The 27235-nt window shown below is 35.7% G+C and overlaps 1 protein-coding gene and 1 long non-coding RNA gene across 2 annotated transcripts in view; one reads left to right on the top strand and one right to left on the bottom strand.

Annotated features, from left to right (window-relative positions):
• Positions 1 to 27235, bottom strand: part of LOC134198741 (uncharacterized) — a 434518-nt gene that overhangs the window by 337590 nt on the left and 69693 nt on the right. The window lies entirely within an intron of this gene.
• On the top strand, positions 784 to 26249 carry LOC101737825 (homeobox protein aristaless). The gene is made up of 5 exons (XM_038010730.2): positions 784 to 1016; positions 17262 to 17468; positions 17958 to 18003; positions 24823 to 25016; positions 25571 to 26249. The coding sequence occupies exons 2-5, from the start codon at positions 17269 to 17271 to the stop codon at positions 25971 to 25973; spliced, it is 843 nt and encodes a 280-aa protein (XP_037866658.1). The 5' UTR covers positions 784 to 1016; positions 17262 to 17268; the 3' UTR covers positions 25974 to 26249.

Raw genomic sequence — 27235 nt, 5'->3', positions numbered from 1 at the left:
GCGATTATATTTATCTTTGTACATAATTAAATGTCTGTTTTATATGGTATAAGCATCAACGTAGATGTTTTTAATTGAACTTTAATTATGTTTACCTCATTCAAATAGCTGAAGAAGTTTTTTTTGTTATGATATTTTTTTCTAGTTTCAAACTTTAATGGCTCTCCGGTAAAGCTGCAAATATGTCGCTTAACCCGTCGATACTTCACTTCTACTGCTTGATACAAAAAAATGTTACCATCTTTTTATAATACGAACGAAATAGGAAATTTGCCCACTGAGTTTTTCGCCGGATCTTCTCAGTGGGTCACGTTTCCGATCCGGTGGTAGATTCTACGAAGCACTGCTCTTGCTAGGGCCAGTATTAGCAGCACTCTGGTTTGAGCCCCGTGAGCTCACCTACACGTTAGGGCGAAGCTGAAAAAGCCTCTCAAGGCTCAGCATAGGTAGGGGAAAAAAGAAAAAAAAAAGGAAATAAAAAACGCAAGCGCTTCAATTAAAATTAAATTATGAAAATAAACTCTATAAGCTTTTAGCATACTTAATTGAAGCAGCCGCAGTCGACAGTTAGGCTTTTGACACGACAGACAAACGCATATATCGTGACTCGGGCCAGTAAAATCGGCTTGTTGATAAAGACAATTAGCGGTATCGAAGTAGGAGCCCGTGTCTCTGATTTAGGCCCACCCTCGTGCCGAGCGCCATATCGGTGCGGCGCTATTGGCCGGCCCTCCTCGGAGGTGTGGTCTGTGCCCGGTTGGTTTTTTTTGGCATATGCTTCGTAGCGTTGCGTAGGCGATCGCTCACGGCTCCAGCTTTATTCTCTATCAGCCGCTTGGAGGCGTCGGTGTGTTGTATTTTATTACGTTGTTGCATTACGGATCGTCACGGGGTATCATGTAAATTATTGTGGTCATTATTTGACGACAATTTATTCACGTGCTCACTAACTTTCGTCTCGTGTTCGTTGAGTTGAGTTTTATATTCGGTGTTTTTTTCGTTGTGAATTGTGCGAGGTAAGTTCGTTTTCAATTAACATTACGGTATGGTTTAACGTTTAATTAAATTTTCCTGATTGAGTGTTAATTAAAAATGGCGAATTTTATTTTCAAAATTGACTTTCGACTTTTAAATTTGTTAATTTGAAATTAAATTTAAATACCTTAGTTTTTATTTAGCTTCATTATTTTTTTATGATTAAAATAACAAATTTGATTTGGTCTGGTTTGATTCCGAGTAACAAACATTACAGTCCACGATTGTATCGATTATGCATAATTCTTAATTAAGTGTAATAATTTTTACTAACTACGCTTAGGCCTAAATGTCTCAGACAAAAAGTGACTACAAATAAAATGCTAGTATAAACTTTAATTGTTATTAAGAGTGAGTTAAATAAACTATTCTCTCGTGTTCGCCCACAAAAACGAATAAACAGCTCATCTACAAGTTGATGAGCTTAAATTTTTAAATAAATTACCGAACGCGATGCCTCCTGCCGACACCCTAATTATTCACAACAATTAACTATTAAAATAATGTCATTATTTTAATGAACCGAGGTACAAAATCCATTAATCAACTCCGAAAACGGTCTTATTTTGACGGGCTCCCATCATATTTTTTGGGAGTCGAAAAAAAAGCCTTAATACCTGATATTTCAAAAGGCATTTGCATAATTAGGTGAACTTTATAGCTTTATTGAATTAGGGGCGATGTCAGGCTCAAAATTGAAAACTGCGGGGTTCCTTGTGTTGTTAATTTTGTTTACAACTTTTATTATAGTAAATTTTGAATGTTACAACCCGTATCTTTGCCTCTATGAGCGTTAGACGGATAACAATAGCGTATGAATGTTATTGATCTTCGCTTTATACGATTTTAGATGGACATATATCGTTTCTTGATGGTTTTAAGCGTGAACGCACATGTTCTTTTTCATGTTTATCACCGACGTACGTTGTAAATAAGACGATTTTTTTTTTAAATTATGTTAAAGCGGTTTTATTGTCTTATTTGCATTTAGGTTTTTTTTTTTTAATAGATTCTATAATTTTTTTAAGTCGCGCGTCAGTCGGCATCGACAGCTGTTTTTGTGATTAACTTTAGTTTCTGAAAAGTAATTTGTTGAGTGTTGCTAGTAAAATTAATGATATATTTGAAAAAAAAAAAAGTATTGAAATCGATTTTTTTTTAATAGAGTACGATCAATGTAAGATTATGAAACTGTAGAGTTTTGAAAATCATTCCTCTGTCTAAGAGTACCTACTTGGCAAGAATTAATTAATCTGCAAAACGGAATTAACTTAGGCACAAGGTTACATTGTTTAATCATTATACATAGTAATATTATATAAAGTGTGTTTGTTTGTCTTTCTTTAATGTCGAAACGAAGCAACGAATTAACATGATGTTTATAAAAGTGATGGCGCCAAATCAGAAGACTGATATAGGCTATCTTTTATACCGAAAAAACCATTTCAATCCCATGTGAAATTACACTGATACTTTTCCTTGACCACATGAGCAAAGCCGCGAGTAGGAGCTAGTTATTATTTATATTATATTATATTGTTCTGTATTATATTAATATATTACCACATTCATCTAAAGCCCAGATTATAGCACGTTTACCATTATTTAGCGTGGAATAGCGTGTAATAATATTAAATAAATAGTCGGATAAATAAATTTACCCAAATGTTTTTTTATTGCTTAGATGGGTGGACGAGCTCACAGCCCATCTGGTGTTAAGTGGTTACTGGAGGCCATAGACATCTACAACATTAATGCGCCGCCCATCTCGAGATATAAGTTTTAAGCACGGAATAGTTAACTTATTTATCTATTCCGTGGTTTTAAGGTCTCAATACAGTTACAACGGCAGCCTCACCCTTCAAACCAAAACGCATTACTGCTTCAGAGGCAGGGTGCTGGTACCTACGCGCGCGAACTCACAATCCTACCACCAGTAATTACGCATTTTATAATTTTGCGGGTTTGATTTTTCTTACACGATGCTATTCCTTCACCGTGGAAGTCAATCGTGAACATTTGTTAAGTACGTATTTCATTAGGAAAATTGGTACCCGCCTGCGGGATTCGAACACCGGTGCATCGCTAAATACGAATGCACCGGACGTCTTATCCTTTAGGCCACGACGACTTCAAGTAATAGTTTAGCCATAAAAAAATTTCAGTGCAGGCTTCTTGCTGTAAGTTTCGAAACTGATTTTTTTATATTAACTTTAACAGGTGCATACGGCGCAATTGTTTTTAAATACTTATCAGCGCTCACAGACATCAGAACCTGAATACCCCTTGAATCATTAGTCATAAGACATTGACGGTCTCCAATTTTACTCTATAAATTACAAATGATTTATGTAATTGTTATCCTATTGAAAAACCACTTAAATCCTGTCTATCAGACGGATTGTGGGCTGCACTGCTTTGGCGCGCTGCGTGATACCACCATCCCACAAACGTATTTATGCCGCGAACCAAGAATGTCATAAAACACAGTATTACTTTCATCATTATTAAATTCAACTTTTGCCTAACACGTTTGCATTGAATTAAAACTAATTTGACGGCATGATCTCGTATTTATTAGTGTTATTATATTATTATTTGTTTTATTGCATATACGGATGGACGGCCTACCTAGTGGTGGTTACTGGAGCCCATAGACATCTACAATGTAAATGCCGCAACTCACCTTGAGATATGATTTCTAAGTATGTATGATACAACGGATGCCCCACCCTTTAAACCGAAACGTATTACTGCTTCACGGCATAAATATGCGGGGTGGTGGTACCTAGCCTTGCGGATTCACAAGAAGTCCTATGTTGTGTTTGTTATGTAGTAGTCCGTGACTACGGAGGTTGTAGGGTGGGGCGGGGGATGTGATCTACGTCAGATGAGTTGTTAGCTTGTCTTTCGACGCAATGAAAGCGTGGTCGTTTTAATTTTGATTAGCCACCAGTAAAACTTAATTTAAAAAATCTAAATTGCGAATCGACTAATTTTTCTAATGTATTATTTTATTTCAACCGTATAGACCGTTTATATAAAACCCAAAATATCCACATAAAATTTTGTTTCAATTACGTTCCCTCATAATTCATTAAGGGTCCGTCCAAGTCAATTTGTATACTCAACACGACAATTCCCTTTCACACTAAATTCTGATATCTTTATTACCCTTTCGTGTGATCTCACGTCCATTGCATCAATGTACATTAAATTGAGTTCTCACATCACAATAGACTTCGGAACGAGTGGTTTTAACCGATTTTTTACTAAAGGGTTGGCCGATCTCAATTCGATTAAATTCACCACCGGAATAGACCCGCGCCGATGAACTCAGCTCGGGTACTTCCTTAGAAGGTCACGGGTCTTGGTAAACCGGTCTTGCAAGCCCTTGTGATGACTTGCGGATGCCTCCGAAACGCGGGCAGCATTGTTGATTGTATTAGACTTAATTAGATCTTAATTAACATTCTGGTTTCTCATTACACGCTACTCTGGGTAGTAGCCGGGTGATAGGCAAGTCGACTTGTATCTAGTTCGTTGGTATCTTGATTGCATTTTTTTAATATTCAGACGTTGTAATTAGGGTTCATGAATATATGAATGTTAAGATAAATATCATTTGAAATAGATGAAGTAATCATGAAATATTTTTACGATGGTGCATTCACTGTATGCGAATACTGATAGAATGCGCAATACCGAAATCCGCAGAAGAACTGGTTTGACTGACATAGCCAAAGTGATTGCTCGGAAAAAGTGGAAGTGGGCCAACCACATATGCCGCACTAACAATCGATGGGACACAAAAGTACTGAAGTGGAGACCTCGTACTGGACGTCGTAACGTGGGTAGGCAGCCAACGAGGTGACCTGGTCAAAGTGGTTGGTAGAGACTGGGTGAGAAAGACAAGAAACCGAAGAGAATGGGGTGCATTCGAAGAGACCTACACTCATCATTGGGTGGACACGGGTTGAAGAAGAGAAGAGACTCGCTGTGGTATAGACACCGACAGTAGGAATTAATTTCTGTTATTTTTTTTAATCATCTAGAAGTAAGAAACATCAATTAATGTTAGAAAAACAGAAGCGTTTGCTTGTGAGCATAATGAAAAGCAAACAATGAACCGAAATAATATTTCTGGGCTACAAATAAAATTTTAATTTCACAAATATCTGTTGAATTCTGGACTTTAAAACTAAGGATTTGGGAAGGCTGATGTTATCAGGTAGCCGACAGCAATCACTCAAGGGGACGCATGAGTCAGACGCCAGTGACTCTTATCTAAAGCTTAAGCGATATAATCCGAGACACCATTAACACTTAGCTCGATGCTCTAATGGACAAAAACGCTTAATCCCTCGAATTCTCAGAGCTGATGATAAACTGCGAAACGAACAAAAATATTTTTAGGTAAAAAGAGGTTCAGACGGAAATGTTCGAAAGTACTGGTTTTTTTTTGTTTTGAATTTTTTAAACACCTTTAATACGTTTGCAGCTTATGCAGGAGTATTGAAAGATGCAGGCTTGTAGCTAAGGAGTATTCTTTCTTTCTGCACGGCATAAATGGTTCCATACATATCAAAGCCAAACATGACTCATGTGGGCTATTTAATCGTGACTTTAAAAAGAGCCCGTAGCAAATATATCACAAATTTCCAATGATATCCAAATTTGACGTCACAGTTCTTGTCTATAATTAGGTTAGCTCACGAAGTTTTTAGACAAAAGGTCCACCAATTAATAGCACAAGATTTTCATTTGTTCAATCTGCCCTATTATTTGGTAAACCATTTTGTTCTGCTGCAAGAAAAATCCTATTGTTAAACTCGTCTTTAGTAGGTAAGTCCATATAATTATCCCATTTTTATCTTAGATTAATTTCTCCGTACAGTAAAGAACTAATATATGTATATGTATGCAATTTGAATTATTTTTATTGGCGCGAATGAACTGGTTTTATTTGAAAATTCCACATTCCGCGTTGCAAGTGCTTTATTTTATATCGAGACCAAATAGGCATTGATTGGGTGTGATTTATTTTTTGTGGAGTTTCCTTGTCGCGATTATTGATGAAAAACTTCTCGTTAATAGTTAAGTAAGCGCTGCATAGAAATAATTCAAACATAAGGCGATGTGCCGCCATGGTAGTATGCTTGATCCACTAGGCGTCTCAGCGGCTCATATCGCTTCTATAATCTTCTCTCTCTCTCTCTCTCGCCCTCTCTCTCTCTTTCTCTCTTCCCAGAAATTTATCCCACATGGTGGTGGGGTCAGCTTTCCTCACTTTACTCCTCCACTTCGCTCTGTCTTCGACATCCTCATAAGCAACATTGCATTCCCTTTTGTCCTTCAGCACTACATCTATCGCTTCTATAATCTTATTAGGTATATTATAATTATCCAACGAATTACGATTAGAAACTTTTTGTTTTCATTAATCAATTTCTACGTTAATATTGGTTTTAATCATATCATACTTTAAGCATAGGTGTTACAGCTGCCCCGACCATTGCAACAGGTACATTCAGCTAAACCGAGCACTCGTCTACTTCTGATGCTACGACAACGATGACTAATAATAAGCGTAATTAAAAAAATATACCGCTTAAAACATTTCACCACTAGTTTGTAACCCGAATGCATCAAATCATTAACAGCACGGATAGCACTAGTGCTTAACATCGATTGGTTTACCATTTAGCAAAGAAATTAGCTGAGCTCAAATAAGCATTTTTTATTCAAATAACTCAATCAATCAGCCGATCGCTTCATTAAATACATGGGTATAACTCTATCGGGTCTTGTTCATCGCGTTGTTATTTAGCAGACGTTACAAGCTATGAATACGTGCGCGTTTAAATTTTTATTTGGCTTCAGTAAAACATGCACGCATCGCAGTTAAGTGAATCGGTTTTTTTTTCTGTCTCCTACCTATCCTAGTAAACTCGAGGGGTAATACTAAGTTTATCTAAAGTATAGGCGAGCTCAGGGTGCTCAGCCTGGCGAATTTGCAATTGGCAGTGCTTCGCTGAATCTACCACTGGATCGGAATCGCGACCCACATTGAAAATCCGGTGAGAAACTCAGTAGGCTGTTTCTGTAAGCTGAATCGATCGAGATCGTCCATAGAGATGACTTAGCACTTAAAACTAAATTAGCACTTGATTCGAGAGCCGTAAAAGTCAAAATCGAATATACACATCGAATATTAGCCCGACGAAGTGCCAAGCTCGTAAACAACATTAGCTATTCCATAAGCCCTTACGTTTGAAGCGGTTAAGTCTGACTTTACTACTTTTTACAGGGGGCATAACGACCTGAACTATTCAATAGCGTATTAAATTATAGCGATCTTTGCTAATATTTATGGCACGAGAATTAAATGAAACAATATATCGTACACGATCGTTCCACTTGACGTTGTCCCGATAATTGAATTATTAATTAATTCAGTTGCTTAGACTTTATTTCGAGCCGCGTTGATTGTCTGTCGAACGGCGTTGCGGAATGAAAGTTGCTTTTCTTAAATTAGTCGGTAATAGAGCAAAAACTTGAGTTTATTTAGCGGGGGCAAATGAACTCGAGACCGCTAGTTCGGAGGTAAAAAATTTGGTTCAACAATGCATCGATTACTCGGTCGGCAGAGTCGATCAATGGATAATATCCTCCAATATTCACAGTTCGATCGGCGAAGCGTTAACTCTACACCGTGATAGCTTTATTTAATTTACACGATTTTTTCTTTAATTTGCAAATAGGAAATACCAGACCGTGGCGGTGGCTAATTCGTTTTTTCCACGAAATGGTTCGAGCTCAAATTTCTCTGTATTCTGTGTTTGTTTTCAATCGCAAAAACACAAATAGTTACTACAGTTTTTATTTCAGTAACGTTTCATAACGAACTAAAATCTTAAAAATATCATGCAATTTGAACAATTCATTGATATTGAACGTTTCTAAAATAAAACAAGATTAATTAAAATTAAAATTTACAAAACTAGACAAGCTTTTATTAAAAGAATGCTAACGATTTAATTTAATTTATAAATTCTTAAAAAAAAATGTGTATTAAAATATTCCTTTCTTTTAACTCGAAGATATTGATTTAAACAGACTTAATTAACAAAAAAATATAGTTAAATTTTGCAGTATATTTTAAAACTTTGTGGTCGCAAACAATGCAGCGCTCGAGGTTGCGGAGGTCAATCGAACATTCCGCATTCATTGACAATAATTAAAATAAGCGCGAAATTAAGCCATGAAAACACTTTCAATCGTGTCTACAGCTCTTGAAAACCAACCAATTTATTTGCGTGCGGGTCAGTCGCAACAGGTACCTGCGGCTGTTCGCCTCGCGGATGGATCTGGACTGCCCAATAATGCAACACTGGACATGTGCGCATGTTGGAGCCAAACCAGCCTTTAGGTTAAGGTAGTTTTGATGCTAATTTTGAGTTTTTGTTTTATTATTATTATTACTAGATGATGACCGGTTTTTTTTTTATAACGCCATCTTATTGTGTCTTTAGAGCGGTTAGTTGCCCTCAATTAAGAAAAATAGTATTATTATTCGCCAATAGATGTCGGGAAAAGTTGATTATTTAAAACACGAATAAAACAACATTTTCTGAAAATAAATCGTAGCTAGATCGATTTATCGCCCCCGAAATCCCCTGTATACTAAATTTTATGAAAATCGTTGGAGCCGTTTCCGAGATTCAGATTATACCTATATACAAGAATTGCTCGTTTAAAGGTATAAGATTATTATTTGATTTATTGTTTTTTTATTTTATTATAATTATTATTATGAATGTAATATGGATGCAAAATCTGAAGTAAATGAAATTAAAAAAAATACAAAAATATTGTAGACCGAACAAAATGTAGTAGTACTAAACGTTTCAGTACAATTATTACCGGCGCGTGCGGCAGATGGTCTTCCGCAGGTGTTGCGGTGTCACGCTCCGTGGACCTTCGCAAACTACGGTTCTACGATCATATCTAATCGTTCGTCAACTGTAGCAGAATCGATTTATTCTTTGTTTTAGATTAGAACAATCGATTCGAAAGTCGGCTCGTAGTAATTTGGCACCTGTGAGAAATAATCAAATTTTCGCTGAGATTGTGCATACAGGATGCGGAAAAATTTTACCTTATTTTTTTTTATTGATTAGATTGGTGGACGAGCTCACAGCCCACACGATTGTTAAGTGGTTACTGGAACCCATAGACATGTATAACGTAAATGCGCCACCCACCTTGAAATATAAGTTCTAAGGTCTCAGTATAGTTACAACGGCTGCCCCACCCTTCAAACTGAAACGCATCACTGCTTCACGGCAGAAATAGGCGGGGCGGTAAACCACCAGTAAAAAAATTAATAAATTTCTCAAGGTCGGTAACAGTATTCAATTCATGATAATAAATAGTAAGGATTATCTTTTTATTAATGTTGTACACTTATATGCCATAAGATGCGCGCTGGCGAGATCCTTTTTATTTCTATCTTGCAATCGATTAGCTGTCACTCTTATCGGCAAAATTATGAATCGTTTTACAGAAACAAAAATGTCTTCTATTTAAATTAGAATTTTTTATCTTTAACCAGCTCAAATAAATAATACATGCGGTTTAAGGTAAAATCACGCTTAGGTAAATAGCAAATTGAATTGATAATTATTTTCACTTTTTTTTATCCTGTTAATACTGGTCAGGATATCGGAGCGTAGTTATAAAATTAATGTATTGACATTAATCCTTTAAATTTTCAAATAAATCAGATGTTTAAATATTCTGTAAAATAGAAACAAACATGGTATGTGGGTAGACAAGCTAAGCCAAGAATAAAAAAGAAAGATGTTTTCAATTCAGGTTTGCTCCAAACAGTCTGCTTATAAACACAAATAACTATTCACTGTCTACACAGATTGCCACAACACGGTGCAGTGTATTTCAATAGCGATATGTTCACGAAGCAACCAATTATTGTTTTCCCTTATCTATTCGCCTCCTTAGGCCTGGCCATCCTAGCTAAGCGCGGACGGATAGGTGAGCTCACGGGCTCAACCTGAGAGAATTTCCTTACATTAGCCCTAACAAGAGCAGTGCTTCGCTGAATTTACCACCGAATCGGAATCGCTACCCACTGAGAAGATCCAGTGAGGAACTCAGTGGGCTGTATCTATGGAAGACAATGATGAAACCGTATCGCCTTAGTCAATAATCTTAGGGCCTGTGCACACCACGTTTTTTAAACGCGCCGTCGACGCGCGTTTTAGAAACGCCCATCGACAGACAGAGTCGTTTGTATCGATTCAAACGCGCGACACTGATGCAACCGCTAGCGTGCGCGCCTTCCCTGCGGGCGGGGTTTCCCCCGCAACGAGGGAAGTGTGAATCTACGCTAGTATTAATCGAGCAATTTGGTGCACCGCACGTCTTTGGAACAAAAAAATGGAGTCTTTCGACGCAGAAAGCTTCATAACTGAAATTCAAAACCAGCCAATATTGTGGAATTCACGATTGCCGGATTATTCGAATAAAGTGTTAAAGAATACTTGTAATCGGTAATTTTTCTTCTTCCTTTTTTTTTAAATTAATAACAAAGCGCATGCAATCAATACTCTCGACCGACGCCATTTTGCTACTGTCGATAAGGTTCTGCTTAAAAACGCAAAATGCCAGCACGTTTTCTATCGATACACACGTGCGTCTGTATCGATTCAAACGCCTATTTGCATTTATACAGGTGTGCAAAGGTCTACGGGCTAAGTCTGACAAGCGTGCGTATCGCGTCAGTATCGCTAATAACGCGCGTCGACGGCGCCTTTAAAAAACGTGGTGTGCACAGGCCATTATTATAGTTGCGCGTCACTGCTTCAATTCGATATTGGAAACTCCAAACTTTTAGATAAGTCGCGCAAATTAGTGACTGTTTTTCTATTAGCTATTATGATTAATTAGTTTGTAATTAATTACTATCCGCTATTTTTTAGGTTTAGTTGACGGGTGTATTCGATTTTTGAATAGTGTAATAATATAGGCAGAATAAATTCCTTCTGAATTATCTAAAGTGATATTTTTTTTATTGCCCGAGCAGGCAGACGAGCATACGGCCCACCTGATGGCAAGTGGTTACCGTCGCTCATGGACGTCAGCAATGCCAGGGGCAGAGCCAAGCCGCTGCCTATCTAATTAATTAATTACAAACCTATGGATTTAAAGACGAAAACCTACTAACCACCTGTAATTTATATTGAGACAAACGATCATATTTTCCAATACTTAAAATCCACCAATGCCGTCTTTACCATAAGGGCACACGGGGCCCGTGCCCAGGGCCCTCATTCTCAGGGGGCCCCTAAGGACCGACAATTTCTCTCACACATTTATTCTCAAAACATTTTTGTCGGGCACATTACACTTTTTTCACAAATCAGTAATCTTATCAGAAGGTACTTACAAGACATATATTACGCCATTATATCGATGACTGCGCCTATTCCTACTGTACTAATTAATAATATTTCCGAACGCATCCTACCTAATTTACTAAGTATACCATCTAGCGATCGTAACCAAAAAACCAGCAGCACTAATATCATTTTGACATATTATTATTATATCATACCGTATTTGATTACCTATAATAAATGGTCATACTCAGTAAAAAAATGTTATTATAATTCGCTTTTTTTACTTTCCAAAAGGGCCTCAAATTCTTGTGTGCCCAAGGGCCCCAGCCTAATTTAAGACGTCCCTGAAATCCACAGCCACAATAAGTAGATTCAATCATAAAAACAAGGGAACTTGAATAGATGCAGTGAATGACAAATTACATCCAAACTTTATGAATGCAGTTTACTTAATGAAAACACAATAAAGAATTATTGAAGGATTAACATTTTTTTCCTTAAGAATTCGTAAAGACACTAACAAGGTATTGTTTGATTCGTCACAAAAATAGCATTCAAGACCTTTTTTAATAAACAAATAGATAAGACAGCCATCGCTTTGCTTAAAATATATTTTTAAGAGTTCTTGTTTTGTAATCTACATTGTAAATACATATACGTATATCTTGACTTTTTGGCGGGAACGTGAGGAGTGAAGTTGTGTGATTTGTTTTATTTTATCTATTTAGTGTTTCTTCGGGTTTAAATGTATAATAATGGTGGTTTATTAACTGTTTAATATCTGTGAAAGTGCACAAATGTGGGAAAATGAAACAAAGCCGCTGGACGTAACTTCTCGGGATCCTCCAAAAAGTCCATTGAAAATTTTTTAGTAAATGACCACCATTTTACTGAGATTATATTTCATCCCATTTCATTTCATTTAATTTCATCCCAGTTAATTAATGTCTCAAATTAATCATCTTCATTGCATTTCAGTCCATAATAATCATTTTTCTAAAAAAATATGGATATAAATTAAAATAAGACATGACTTAAGGGTCTCACTTACCAGGTCATAAAATCCTTTAAAAAAAAACGTATATCTTTCTGATGTACTGAAAATATATCGTCTGAAACCTTCGATTTCTTGGTTAATAAGCACATACGAATATGCGGGGTGACAATTATTTATTAGTGTGCTGATATAACAAGATTTACCGCTCTTTATACCTACGTATTTATGGTATGTGTATTCGTATTCTGTATGTTTTAAAATGTTATTTATTAGTGGCTTGTAAAGATGTTTGCCCAATGATCGATATTCTACCATAATCTTGGGACCACAAGATGTAAATTTATCTAATATATTTTCATTTTCAGTTTTTGTATTGTAAATGACAATCTAGAAAATTTTCGATTCTTTTTATTGCCAATACTAAAAGTAAATACCTACTGAGCAAAAGAAAAGGTTCACAAACAGAGTAGAAAATGGCACTCATTATTTTTTCTAGCTCATTTCTTCATTTACTGTTGGTAGGACCTCTTGTGAGTCCGCACGGGTAAGTACCACCACCCTGCCTATTTCTGCCGTGAAGCAATAATGCGTTTCGGTTTGAAGGGCGGGGGACCGTTGTAACTATACCGATACCTTAGAACTTATATCTCAAGGTGGGTGGCGCATTTACGTTGTAGATGTCTATGGGCTCTAGTAACCACTCAACACCAGGTGGGCTGTGAGTTCGTCCACACAACTAAGCAATAATAAATAAAAACATACAGATTTTAATTATTTTTCTGATATTCGTGAGTAGGTTACCCATTTGGTTTTTTCTCGCTTTTCTCAAAGCCTATAGATACCTCAAGGTTTTGAGTGTCAAAACTCTTCATTGTGTTGTTGAATGTCTTCAATCCACCCTTCAAATCTGGCGTAGGACTGTTTCGCTTCCGAAATAGGCAGGTTAGTGGTACCTATCTATGCGACGCGCCCTAATGAGTGAAATTACGAATTGGGCTTATCCTTTCAGCTGTTCTCTTGGTTATCTGGTTTTTAGCGCATACTTTGGTAATTTTTACGTGTTTTGTTGCCAATAAATCGTTTAATCAACGTGAAATTAGACCGTACACTTTTTTTTAGATTATCGAGTGCTTAGAAAAACTTACTCGCTAATATTTTGAATCGGCTTAAAGTTAAATTAATTTAAAAATAATACGCACGGAAGAGCGAGCGAGCCGTTTTAATTATATACCGTTTAATTTCCACTAAAAAGTAATTAACCACTTGTTTAATTGGATCTCTAAAGTTAATTAACTGTGCTAATTGTTTTTCGGGTAAAACTAATTGGTTTAGTTAACGGGTTTGTCAAATTAATGATAAATTTTATTTCTTAGAATGACAGGCTAGTGTTTTATTGTTTAATTAGTTTCAAGACGAATTTGAATATGATGGCGGAAACGCTGGCGTCACTCGCTTCTTATAACGTCAACATTATAAATACCACATATTTTCTTGTTGGTACAGGGGTACCAAATCTAATTGTTTATAATATTCTTGATTATCCCGATAAATGTAATAAATGAGTCAAAATCCCCATAGGGTAAAACACAGTAGAAAAAAGTTTGTTTTGAGAAAAAACTAAATATCATATTTTCTTATTCATTTGTTGTCACTGAACAAAAATAATATGAGAATGAATGCGTTTTTTATTTCTCTTTTGTACTTCACTGGCTTATTAATTATTTTCTTGTTGAGTAAACTTTATTATAAAAAAAAACGCCTGAAACGTCTACCGCTTTTCATATCTTGTTTCGTATCAAATCTAGAGTTGTAAATTGCCAGCGATATCACATAATTGCATTAAATATCTACGCAACGAATCAGCCGGCTGTGACGGAACTGTTTTTGTGTCTTTGCGAAAACATCCAAGTTTCATATATGACTTTTTGTCGTGCAAGAAGGTGTTTTAATACTTTTACTATTTAATAAGCTTTGTACTTATAAAGTGCATTGTTCGTTTTACAAATATTTAATGAGTCTTTTAATTTATTCTTATTATTGTTTGGGTATTAATAATAAAGCTATTATTGCGGTTTAACTGTTCGCAAGTGGTAATTTTAGCTAATAGGTCAGATTGAAATCAATCTTATGAAATCGTATTTAGGTAATTCCAACAAAAATGAATGAGCTATCTAAATCCGCGTAATATTTGTGTTTAGTGCGAGTTTTTTAACTTCTGCCTATCAGCAAACGAAGCAACTCTATACAATTTCGAGTTAACTTTCACGCGATCGAGAAGTTAAAAACTGAAACGGAGGTGGGAGTGAGAAGCGTCGCCCGCGTGTCACGAAGCATTGTATCCCGCGCATCTATTCCCAATCATGTTAGTTACATTGCGTGCGGTTATATGCACTAATGCAGTTTTTATAAAATAACATTTATACACACACAAAAGATGTAGTGGCGGATTTTATTGCCTAAAGTCATCTTAAACAGTCAACCAAATATGATGTTGAAAATACTTTGGTAAGCGTTTTGTTATTAATTTTTCAAATCAAATTTGAATGGATTTAGTTAAAATTTATGTAATATCAACAAATTATATTAATTTATATTAATAAATAATCTTATATATAAAATTCTCGTGGCACAATGCTAGTTACCACACTCCTCTGAAACGGTCTGACCGATTTTTATGAAATTTTATATGCATGTTCAGTAGGTCTGAGAATCGGCTACTATCTATTTTTCATACCCCTAAGTGATAAAGGTTGTCCACCCCTAACATTTATTTTTTGGGCATTTTTTTTTGTTATAATAAGGCCATTAGGTATGTGGTTGAATGAGGTTTTGTTATTTTTATATTCCCTCATCGTTCACAGCGCTACATGTCTCTTTCACTCATTTACCACATCCATACACACTTACAATAAGTTAGTTTTTTTTTGTCTACACTAGAAATTCTCTAGAAATCTTATATATAGCAAAACAACGTTTGCCGGGTCAGGTCATATTCATCAATTTATATATAACAATATATATACACATCAGTTTTAAGGCGCGTATGAAATCGCGGTCCCACCACGCTCGTGTAATATATTAATAACACAATTAAATAAGGCGGATGTTTGTTCGTTGCCATTTAGATGGGTTACCGCGATAGAAAGCTTAATTGTGCTTGACGTTTATATATACAGGACTCAGCAGAGCCGCTTTCACAATTGTTATATTAACATAAACATTATTATCAGCCATTGCTTTTTTTTTTTTAAATGTAATTCTTTAACGTTCTTTTATCTAACAATTATCTTTATTACACGGTAATCGAGAAACAAATGCAATTTTAACATTTATTTTCATTGTAATAACGTTTTTAAACAAAACAACTAACTTTATCGTAGTAATTGTAATAAATGAAATTGATACATAAACAGTGAGGAATAAAATTCTTGATTACATTTTTTTTCGTTTGATACTATTTATTTCTGTATTGACTTGTTTTTATTAATAAAAAAACCTCTATATCGCATAATAACAAATAGATTAAAATGATTGTAATCAATTATTTGGAAAAAAAAACCAAGTATTTGTTGCTAAGCTAAAATGAAACGTAAAGATTGAGTTTACCATGAATTGCTTGCTAACTTCATCGTGTCATCGTTTCTTAATTGCTTTGTGAAATATCAGATTATTCGGATGACCTTGATCATGCTATATAAATAAGTAGCCAGTTGAAGTCGTCGTGGCCTAAAGGATAAGACATCCGGTGCATTCGTGTGTAGCGATGCACCGGTGTTCGAATTCCGCAGGCGGGTACCAATTTTTCTAATGAAATACGTACTCAACAAATGTTCACGATTGACTTCCACGGTGAAGGAATAACATCGTGTAATAAAAATCAAACCCGCAGAATTATAATTTGCGTAATCACTGGTGGTAGGACCTCTTGGGAGTCCGCACGGGTAGGTACCACCACCCCGCCTATTTCCGCCGTGAAGCAGTAATGCGTTTCGGTTCGAAGGGTGGAGTAGCCGTTGTAACTATACTGAGATCTTAGAACTTATATCTCAAGGTGGGTGGCGCATTTACGTTGTAGATGTCTATGGGCTCCAGTAACCACTTAACACCAGGTGGGCTGTGAGCTCGTCCACCCATCTAAGCAATAAACAATAAAAAAAGTGTGCACTGGATTCCACAAGACGTTTTGATACTACAATCATACACACATACTCTTCATTTCGCGTGCCTCTATTCTGAGGGTCATGACACGTTCGGGGAATAATTTTCTGTTTGATGATGCTCATTAAAAGTTGAATTGACTTGAAGCGACCTTTTGATGAGATTGCGAAATTTAGTTTTTTTTTCGTTGTCAAACATATAGGTAAATCAATCAACTGCTTCAACCTCTATCTTGGCAATGGTAGCGAAAAATTCCAGTAGACTACGTATACGGATACGGATCATGGTTGAGTTTATTTTCATGCCTTATTTAAAAATATTCATAAATAGACGCATTACACCTTAATACAATAGATGTATTTATAGTTTTAAGATAACTACCATGGCAAGTTTTGCAGTAAAGCATATTATTAGTCCTTAGGAAACATTTTTTAAATAGCGAACATTAACATTTAAAAAATACAAAAAAAACCATGCCGCCTAATTTTTTTATTGGCTCGTCTCAAAAGTTTGGATCTTTTTGGATGTATGTAACAACTTTAATAGGTACATTGCGTTTAGTGCACGAATAAATATAATTTTAATACATAGCTGGGGTTATGTTCTAAAAGCATTTTAGTAAATAATCCTATTTTCTCTTCCGGCAGTGAAATAATGGGAGTATCAGAGCCCGGTTCTTCAACAACTCCCGAATTATCTTTGGACCATGAGAGGCCAGGATCAGGCAGCGGTCCTGATGATGAGGACATCCCCAGAAGGAAGCAGAGGCGATACAGGACGACATTCACTAGTTATCAATTGGATGAACTGGAGAAGGCTTTCGGAAGAACACATTATCCTGACGTCTTTACTAGGTGGGTTATTTGAGTTGAAAGTGTCTTAATAATTAATATTTATTTATTATAACGGAATTGAATTGTTTCTTAATTGATAAAATAAACTTTAGTTTTAGTCATGTCGACGCTTGAAAGGCAAACGTGACTAAGCGACAATTCGTGAACTTTACAGTAGACTAATTTAAAGTTAAATTCCTGAAAAAAAATATATTTTAAAGAATCTAGCTGTAGGATTGAATTTATTTTAATAGACCTAGGATATTTTGTTTGCGCATTGATTATGGTTATTGCCTATCATTTCTGTATAAAGCAGTTATTGTCGCTTAGTCACGTTTGCCTTTCAAGCGTCGATGTGTTAAATTACATAATTGCTATTACTTTTGTGTAACTCCATGGTTGATGCCTAGTAGACTAGTTTTCTTTGCAAATTAAATTCAACATGTAAAAGTCTAACCCTTCGCTCAGTAATCATAATTGTATTTTATCAACGATTTTCTTTTGTTACAGAGAAGAGCTAGCTCTAAAGATAGGGTTGACTGAAGCCCGAATCCAGGTAAGATATTCACTACTAACGTTGTAAACAGAATTGTATTATAACAGTATAACAAAACAAGCTTTTGTCCGTACTCATGATAAATGAAATGATCATTAATCATTCAAGAGCACATGTAGGTATTACCATTCGGCCTAGTTCTGTTGCGCACCCTGTATTCCAATTCAAAGGGTGAGCGAAACTTTGACTTCAGTTCTCAAGATAAGTAGCAACGTTCACGCTGTGATGTCTACTGTCTATAGGTTACTGAAGTTAAGTATTTACTGAACAGTGGGTGCGCCATTACTATGTATATCTACTCATGAACCGCTTCCATTGCATCTTCGGATCCCTGCCGCGCTATTTTGGCCTTAACATTTTTAACACGAGTCCGTCAAGCGTGCCAAAATCGAGCTAATGCATAGACACATTTCTCGTTTCATCCAAGATCATCATGAACTACATCTTTTTTTTTTTATTGCTTAGATGGGTGGACGAGCTTACAGCCCACCTGGGGTTCGGTAGTTACTGGAGCCCATAGACATCTACGACCTACATGCGTCGCGCACCTTGAAGTTTTAAGATATCATGTATAGTTACAACGGCTGTCCCACCCTTCCAGCCGAAACGCATTACTGCTTCACGGCAGAAATAGGCAGGGTGGTGGTACCTACCCGCGCGGACTCACAAGAGGTCCTATCACCAGTAAAATCTACATTATCCATGGTATAAGACAAAAACCGATAGCGCCGGGACTGAGTCAGTTTCGTGTTAGGCGAGGGCTTAGTGTATACTGTTGGCTTAGACACCTCTTGAAATACCAAGAATTTGGCTCAGTCACAAAGCTGCAAAGAAAGACCAAAAAAATTAACAAAAGATCACATCACAATTTGAAATAATTCCACAAATAGCACGAGTGGCATATCAAATCAAATCAAATCAAAAAAAAATTATTCAACATAAATGAAAGTACATACTTGTTGAACGTCAAAAGAACTACCGCCAATTCACAAGAACTAGCCTCCGTCCTGAGAAGAATTGGCAAGAAACTCAGCGGGCATGTTTTTTTTTTTTTAAATATGAAATTATTATTTTATTTTTAATGCATGTACTTGCAATGCATTATTTTAATGCATGTACCTACATATTTTATAAAATTATACCCAAATTATTTATAAAAGTATTCCCTGTTTTTTCATATAGGTAGCAGAATTCCGTAAATGAAACATCTTATGATGACTCGCAAATGACAGACTTTGACATTGATGGAAAAAAAAATTTGACCACACATGCACCGCTTCTGTTTATTCAATTCCTATTGAATTTTGTTGCAGATTTTTCTTGTTCGCTTTAAATCATCCATATTAAAGAACGAATATACTATTTACATGTTTACCGAAGTCTTTCGTTGAATAAATATTAAACGACTGTAAAAAGTCAAGAAGCGTCAGAAAATCGCACTTTGTGGCCCCCCGCTGTAGAAAGGTTGGGGTCGCAATGGGCGCGTATTTTAACCAGTTTAATTTATTTCGTTACTTGTTCTTGAGAATGAAAAGAGTCTTCTTCGTAATTGTAAACACGTGACAAAGCATGCGATAGATTTTAGCTGGCGTTGATGTAAGTGTCATCCATCATCAATGCTAAAATTTACTTAGGTTGAGCGAATTTTAGTCACATGCGCTGTACATTGGTTCCGACAAATAATTAAGATTTGACAAAATCCAAATACTCGATAAAAAAAAAAAAAATGTATGGTGAGCGAAATCATAGAAATAAAATAAAAAGATCCTAACCTTAATATAAGGGATGGTCAAAGCTCATCTAACAAACTGGACTCTTCTGATCTCGATAATGAAGACCCCAGTCAAACAAACAATAAGCCAGACTTCAAGATACTGTTAGCTTGTTCTGTGTGAAATAAAATGTAATCGACTGACGAAATTTTTATCGAAAAACACACTGTAATTGACAGCGATTTGACACTGTCCCTGGTATTGCTGACGTCCATTACCGACGGTAACCATTCACCAGTCGATCGTATGATCTGCCTGCAAGGGTTATTATAAAAAATCAGCACGAATATTAGTCGAATTGTAAAGTAGTCGAACCGTTGGAAGAAACATAATGACAATAAAAAGCTCAGGATCAAATCGTAAAAGAAGATTCATATACAAGTATCCAACTTGACCACGTAATACTTTACGAATACTTTCGAATCGGTGGAAATAATGTAATGACAATAAAAAATGCCGAATCAAATTGTAAAAGAAGTTTCAATTATGAAATTTAGATCGTTATCATTAAGAGAAGCTTCGTTTATAAAGTCGATTAATTGACTCGATAGCTGGCAACTTCGTTCTCTAAATCACACAGACCCTGACATGATTAATCTACAGAAATACAGTTCAATGTTTATCCAACAAACGTATTCCTGTCGTAATTTTCATGGTTATTACCATACTTCATTGTTTTAAAATTAGTGTTTATTACTACATGGCTCACGGTCATAAACAAAAAAAATATTACCCAGTGAGACAATACCAAAAATTTGTTTGCAGTGTAATTTATTAATGTTTTAATTAAAAACATTATAAAGCCAGCTTTTATGGAGTCGTCAATGTTTTTACCAAGTCCCTTCTACGTATTAATTAAAAAGAAAAAGTTATGTGACGCGATAAGTTAATTAAGCACGCCTTCGATGCAGCCAGTAAAAATAGAAACAATTTTACCTGAGAATGTTGCGCGAATTTACTTCAAATGCTTATGTTGGGCGCTTGTGTTTTTACACGTTTTTGAAGAATATTACCTATGAAATGTGTGAATGTACTGATAATTAATTTGAATCAATAACACGATAAGTTTGAAGAATTTTTGTATGGAAGTTCGATTGTTTTTATTTTGTTTTTTATGTATTAGCGGTGGTAGAGAGTATTGTGAGCCAAAATAGATGGGTCGCCACAGAGCAATCTATGCGTTCTGGTTGATCAGTGACGTGGCGTGTAACCTCTTTGACAGGACGTACGACCAACAATGACTAGACATAGACTAAGACAGAGATTTGACAGGTGTGATTTAGCGAGACCGGAAAAAACAAAGGAAAGAACACGACGGTGCTCGCCGGTCACCGTCCTCGCCGAACCCGTCGCTTGCGACGAAGAGCTCGACGAGTAAATTAACTCATAGATACAGCCCACTGAGTTTCTCGCCGGATCTTCTCAGTGAGTCGCGTTTCCAACCCGGTGATAGATTCTACGAAGCACTGCTGAAATTAACCATATGTTTTAAAACAATTTTGTTATGCAAATTTAGACTTTATGTTATAAAGTTTATAACAAAAAGTCCCTTTATTTGCTACTTTTAAGAATAAAACATCAATCCCTTAAAATTGCAGTATGCTAAAATAAAAAAAATGTACTTGAGATGCAACTACGTATGATCTGTTTCTTAGATTAAATAACGATAGAAATCTTATCCGACAATGACATTACCAAACTTAATCGAACGCATAATTATATCTTGAAAGCGATTGTAATACACTAATCAACTATTTCATAAACGCCTTCATTGCGACGCTATCCAAAATAAGTTACTTGTGTTTGTTCAGTAAAAGTATATCTCATACCGATATATTGCCTGAAAAACGGGTCACGTGAACTTCGTTCGAAAGACATAAAAGCTTTAAAAAATAATCATCTACTGATTTCGCCGATGACTTCGGTAACGAAGATTAAAACGATTAATATCCGTCATTAAGACATTAAATTATGGTCACAGAAAGCCGTTAAAATTCCGCGAAGACGGTATATGAGACGCTGCTTAAGGATGGCAATGTAATTTTTATTTTCTTTCACAAAAACAATTATATCGACGATTGAAAGGCAAACGTGACTAAGCGACAGTGCGTGAACTTTACAGTAGACCAATTTAAAGTTGAAATACCTGAAAAAAAATTCTATTTTAACGAATCTAGCTGTAGGATTGAAATGATTTTAATAGACCTAGAAATATATATTTTTTGCGGATCGAATGTGGTTATTGCCTATCATTTATGTATAAAGCAGTTATTGTCGCTTAGTCACTTTTGGATTTCAAGCGTCGATATAAAAAAAAGGAATGATGTGCTTGTGTATCGTCTTGCTAGTAGTGCGAATCATTGACTATTAATGTCCGTTAATCGACATACTATCGGATGAAACAATTAGTTCAATTGAAACAGGACATTCTTAGGGTTCCATTTCAAGTTCTTTTATTTACATATGGTAGGATGATTTGTGAGCTCACTGATACCTGTGCGACCATCTTGCGTGTTATTGGAGTTAGGTGATCCTGCCTTTCGGATTGGGTCACTTATTCTACAATACAATTAAGACTTCGTGCTCATGTCTTGTGTTAGGGGTTATTACTCACGATGTCCATATTCCTTGGTAAACATACGAACGTCGTGAGCTTGACTATCATCTAGAGTAGGGTTACGTGAATTTTTTATTTATTTATCGTATGGCATTTGTTTACACTGCGTGGTTATAATTTAAGTTTACAGTTTTTGAAATAATCGATAGCTTCCTCTGTTACATTTTTGAGATCTTCCACTTGGCCTGCGAATTTCGTTAGTTCGTGAAAATGATATTGATAATGGTTATATAGATACTGAGGGGTTAAACCAGTTACCTAAAATAAATTCAAAATATTATTATATATTATTAATTTATTTTATTAGAGTATTAATTATATTATTAATATATAAAATTTTAAATGTTGTCTCCAATAAGCGCTATAAAATTATCCTTAACTAAATCAAACTAATAACTTCCTAAGGTGCTAAACTATGCGCGTTCGGTTCGTAAAAGTAGATTCGTTTGTATACCGCTTATCTAAGTTTATGTCTGTTAAGAGAAACGAGACCTATTTTAGGAGTACATCTGGAGTTATCAGATGAATAGGTATTCATAATGAAAGAAAAAAGTTTGGGAAGCACTGATCTAGCTAGCAAACTTGTACCTAACTGCTCGATATTCAAACACATGACTAAGAACGAATCAGTCGGCGCTCATTTACATTTTGAGTTTGAGAAATGACGGGTGGGTCGCGTTTCCTATCCGGCGGTAGATTCTGCGAAGCACTGCTCTCGCTAGGGCCAGTGATAGCAACGCTTCTGGTTTGATCCCCGAGAGCTCACCTACACGCTAGGGTAAAGCTGAAATAGCCTCTCAAAGCTATCAGAAAAGGTGGGAAAAAAGCAATTTCTACTTCGTGGCAGATATAGAATCAGATAAATGATAAGTACATGAGTAGACTAAAGATGAGTAGAGGCCCTAATATTAGTAAAAATGTATTATTTATACGTCAGTGTGAATTGAATTATTTATGTCTTCGGCGAAATGCTTATATTATTTATTTTTATTTATTTTTCACGAATAATCCAATGTCAGGTGGAAAATATGTCGCCTCACAAAGGTTTCCCACGTTCACCCGCTTACAACACGGTACTTAATTAACTTTCGGAACATTAAGTATGTCAATATAACTTCGACTTAACGACAAAAGAAACGTTAATGGTCACTCAATCACTATACAAGAAGACGTTTTCATTAAACAAAAGCGAAATTGGTAAAACTGCTTCATTCCGTATATTTATTTCTTCATTCATATTTATTATTTGCTTTTAAGGTGTACGTTTTGTTTTAAAAAAAAAAAAACTTTCGTAACGATAACTGAAAGAAGTTACTGGTGGTAGGACCTCATGTGAGTCCGCACGGGTAGGTACCACCACCCCGCCTATTTCTGCCGTGAAGCAGTAATGCGTTTCGGCTTGAAGGGTGGGGCAGCCGTTGTAACTATACTGAGACCTTACAACTTATATCTCAAGGTGGGGGGCGCATTTACGTTGTAAATGTCTATGGGCTCCAGTAACCACTTAGCACCAGGTGGGCTGTGAGCTCGTCCACTCATCTACGCAATAAAAAAAAAAAGAAAAAAGAAAAAGAAGAGTCATTGTGCATACTGTAAATATATTTTTTCAAATTTTAACTGTCAACGAAGACCATTATAATTGGAACTGTTGAATTGCGATATTTAATAGGTTGATATCGATAATTATTTTAAACTATGTCAAAATGTGTTATTCAAACTAGTTAGTTGAAAGGGCTGTGTTCCTTAATTGGCCAACACAAAGCTTTAAGTGACAGATTATCGTTTTTATATTTACGATTGAACGACGTCATAGGATGTAGTTCAGTAAAACAACTGCTACATATAATTAATATTAATTAAAAACAGCAGGCAAATTTTTTTTATTACCGTAAAATTCAAAGTAAAAGTGACGCGAATAACTCGAGTCAAAGGCGTATAAAATATGTTCAGTTAAAAAGTTCATAAAATAATGTGAACTATATGTAATTTTGTTAATTAAATAACGTATTTCATAATTCAGAGGTTAATCGAAAATACTATGTCAGATTTATGTGCAACATTAACGTATCAATAAATTAAATGAATATGCAGAGGAAAGAGAGAGAAAATACAACAATATGTACAAATAAGTTCACTTACTGTTAGCAGGACCTCTTGTGGGTCCGCACGGGCGGGTGCCACCACCCCGCCTATTTCTGCCGTGAAGTAATAATGCGTTTCGGTTTGAAGGGTGGGGCAGCCATTTGTAACTACACTGAGACCTTAGAACTTGTACCTCAAGGTGGTTGGGGCATTTACGTTGTAGATGCCTATAGGCTCCAGTAACCACTTAACATCAGGTGGGCTGTGGGCTCGTCCACCTACCTAAGCAATAAAAAAAAACACTTAATGAAAATCGCATTCACTCAGGAAACTAATTTGTTGCTAAAGGTGTGGTTCCAAAATCGGCGGGCGAAATGGCGGAAACAAGAAAAGGTTGGGCCACAAGCGCATCCGTACAGCGGGTACTTGAACGGTGTGCAACCGCTGCCGACATCCGCGCCGCTGCCAACGGCACCACACCCGCTCTCACAGCTGGGATTCGGTCTTAGGAAACCATTCGACACCGCATTAGCGTCGTTCAGGTGAGTTCGACAATAACTGAATTCTATAATTCTTTAAATCGTCGCCATGTATTAACTTTATCACAGCTACGTACTTCTTGAATCTTTCACTTTATCAACGAAGGTTAACTGGATGAGAATGCCTGTGTGGCGTTCAGTTCGCTTATGTATAATATTTTTGTGCAATAAAGAATTTTCAATCAATCAATCAATTATTATTTATTCGTAGCAATCAATGCATAACAAATCTATTTTATTTTAAAACTAGCGACCCGCCCTCACTTCGCTTCGGAAACTGTAATTTATTATTGATTTCTCCACTATTTGATGGATGTGATTATACATATAAACCTTCCTCTTCAATCACTCTATCTATTAAAAAAAAACTGCATCAAAATCCGTTGCGTAGTTTTAAAGATTTAAGCATACATAGGGGTATAGGGACAGAGAAAGCGCCTTTGTTTTATACTATATAGTGATTAAAATGATATGTTTGTTCGTAATTATTGTGACCGTACTGTACATGTGACTGTATGTTTATTTTTAATGCCAATATATTTTTTGTTTTTCAACAGGTACGCTAATTCCCAACTATTCGGGACGCAATACTTGCCACCACTCTCGCGACCACTATTCGGAGCCCCCTTATACCCGACATCGCACGCACATTTTCATTCCTTATTCGTGAATCTAACAGCTCATGACTCCCTTCGTCTTTCCGAAGACAGCAGACTCTCGGCTGAACATTCTCGATCGTCGCCTGAAAATATGCGGCCCAGTGAATCGTTTCAAGCAGCGACGAGATCGAATCGTTCGCCGTCGATATCTCCCCCTATATCGCCTGGTAGTGAGTCGTTGCCTTTACAGCCCGCAATGGACGATGTAAGAAGTTCGAGTATCGCCGCGTTGAGATTGGCAGCACGGGAGCACGAATTGAGATTAGAATTGTTGAGACAAAGAGCAGATTTGATTTGCTGAATATAAAAATGGCATATTGTTTGCGAAAACATTGTGAAGTAATGTAATTAAAAAATATTACTCTAATTAAGTATAATGTGTAAGATAAATTTTAGAATTTTCATTGTCATTGTATAATTTTCATTTTAACATTAGTATCCAAATTTTGTATTATTAAGTGTATTGAGGCATCCTATTATTTGTATTTTTAGATTACATACCCGTCCAAAATAATAAATTTATTTTTAAATGTAAATATTAATGTAAATTTTTATCAATAAATATTATTGTTCAGAATACTTTGTTTCAGTTTAAAGAAATCAATTTTTTTTTTCGAATTCCGCTACGCTTTATCTGTTGTTTTAAAAATATACATAAAATTAAAATAAAGAGATTTGCAACTGTTTGTTTCAAAAATATTTAATACTGTGCTCCCTTTGATTATTGACTTTACATTATTTTGCGGCTGATTGAATATATGAATTACACCAATTATTGGTGGTAGGACCTCTTGTGAGCCCGCGCGGATAGGTACCACCACCCTGCTTATTTCTGCCGTGAAGCAGTAATTAATGCGTTTCGGTTTGAAAAGTGGGGCAGCCGTTGTAACTATACTGAGATCTTAGAACTTATATCTCAAGGTTTACAAGGTCTTTCGTTTTAAAAAGCACAGTATAAATCGATTGACAGTTAACCTATCTATTATAACTAGTGGTCCCCCAGTAGTCGAAATCCGACTATATTTGATTGAAATTATAAGTTCGAACATTATTATGGCTGTATTGTCAAAGACTATTCTTCTACGAATAATCATAAATTTCGTCAAGGCTTACTATAGAAATATCAGAATAATAATTAAAGACAAACAATATCCTTTGTCAGTTAGACTAACAAAAAACAAAAGAGTATATATGCGTGTATGTGTCATACATGGTAGTGTGTGTAATGTTTTTCTTATTGATTTTATACATTTTTAATGAATAATTAAAAAAAAATTAACATTCTGCACTCCTTCTCTATACTGGGTATTAGGAGACCGCCCCCGAAAACGAAAATAGACGATAGTACTAATGACACCTTTGATGATGGGATGGGAAAAAATACGATCCTGACTTAAAAAAAACATATTTTTAAAAATGTAATGTTTAATTTTTAAAAATAATTAGCATAATTTACGCTCCATCAGGTTAGTACAGCTAAATGAAACTATAGTTTCATAAAAAATACATTACTTTACTAAAAAAAAAAACCAGCAATGAAACACAAAATCAAAAACAGCTGAT

This window comes from Bombyx mori, chromosome 4 (genome assembly GCF_030269925.1).
Source record: "Bombyx mori chromosome 4, ASM3026992v2".
In the NCBI taxonomy this organism is placed as follows: Eukaryota; Metazoa; Arthropoda; class Insecta; order Lepidoptera; family Bombycidae; genus Bombyx; species Bombyx mori.
The sequence above is the reverse complement of the archived record's forward strand: the minus strand, read 5'-3'. Positions and strand labels throughout refer to the sequence as shown.

Excerpts from the sequence above, each read along its gene's own strand:
- LOC101737825 (XM_038010730.2), top strand. The coding sequence starts at position 17,269 with ATGGGAGTATCAGAGCCCGGTTCTTCAACAACTCCCGAATTATCTTTG. Across the intron at positions 17,469-17,957 it reads TATCCTGACGTCTTTACTAG|AGAAGAGCTAGCTCTAAAGA; the intron begins GTGGGTTATTTG and ends CTTTTGTTACAG. Across the intron at positions 25,017-25,570 it reads ACCGCATTAGCGTCGTTCAG|GTACGCTAATTCCCAACTAT; the intron begins GTGAGTTCGACA and ends GTTTTTCAACAG.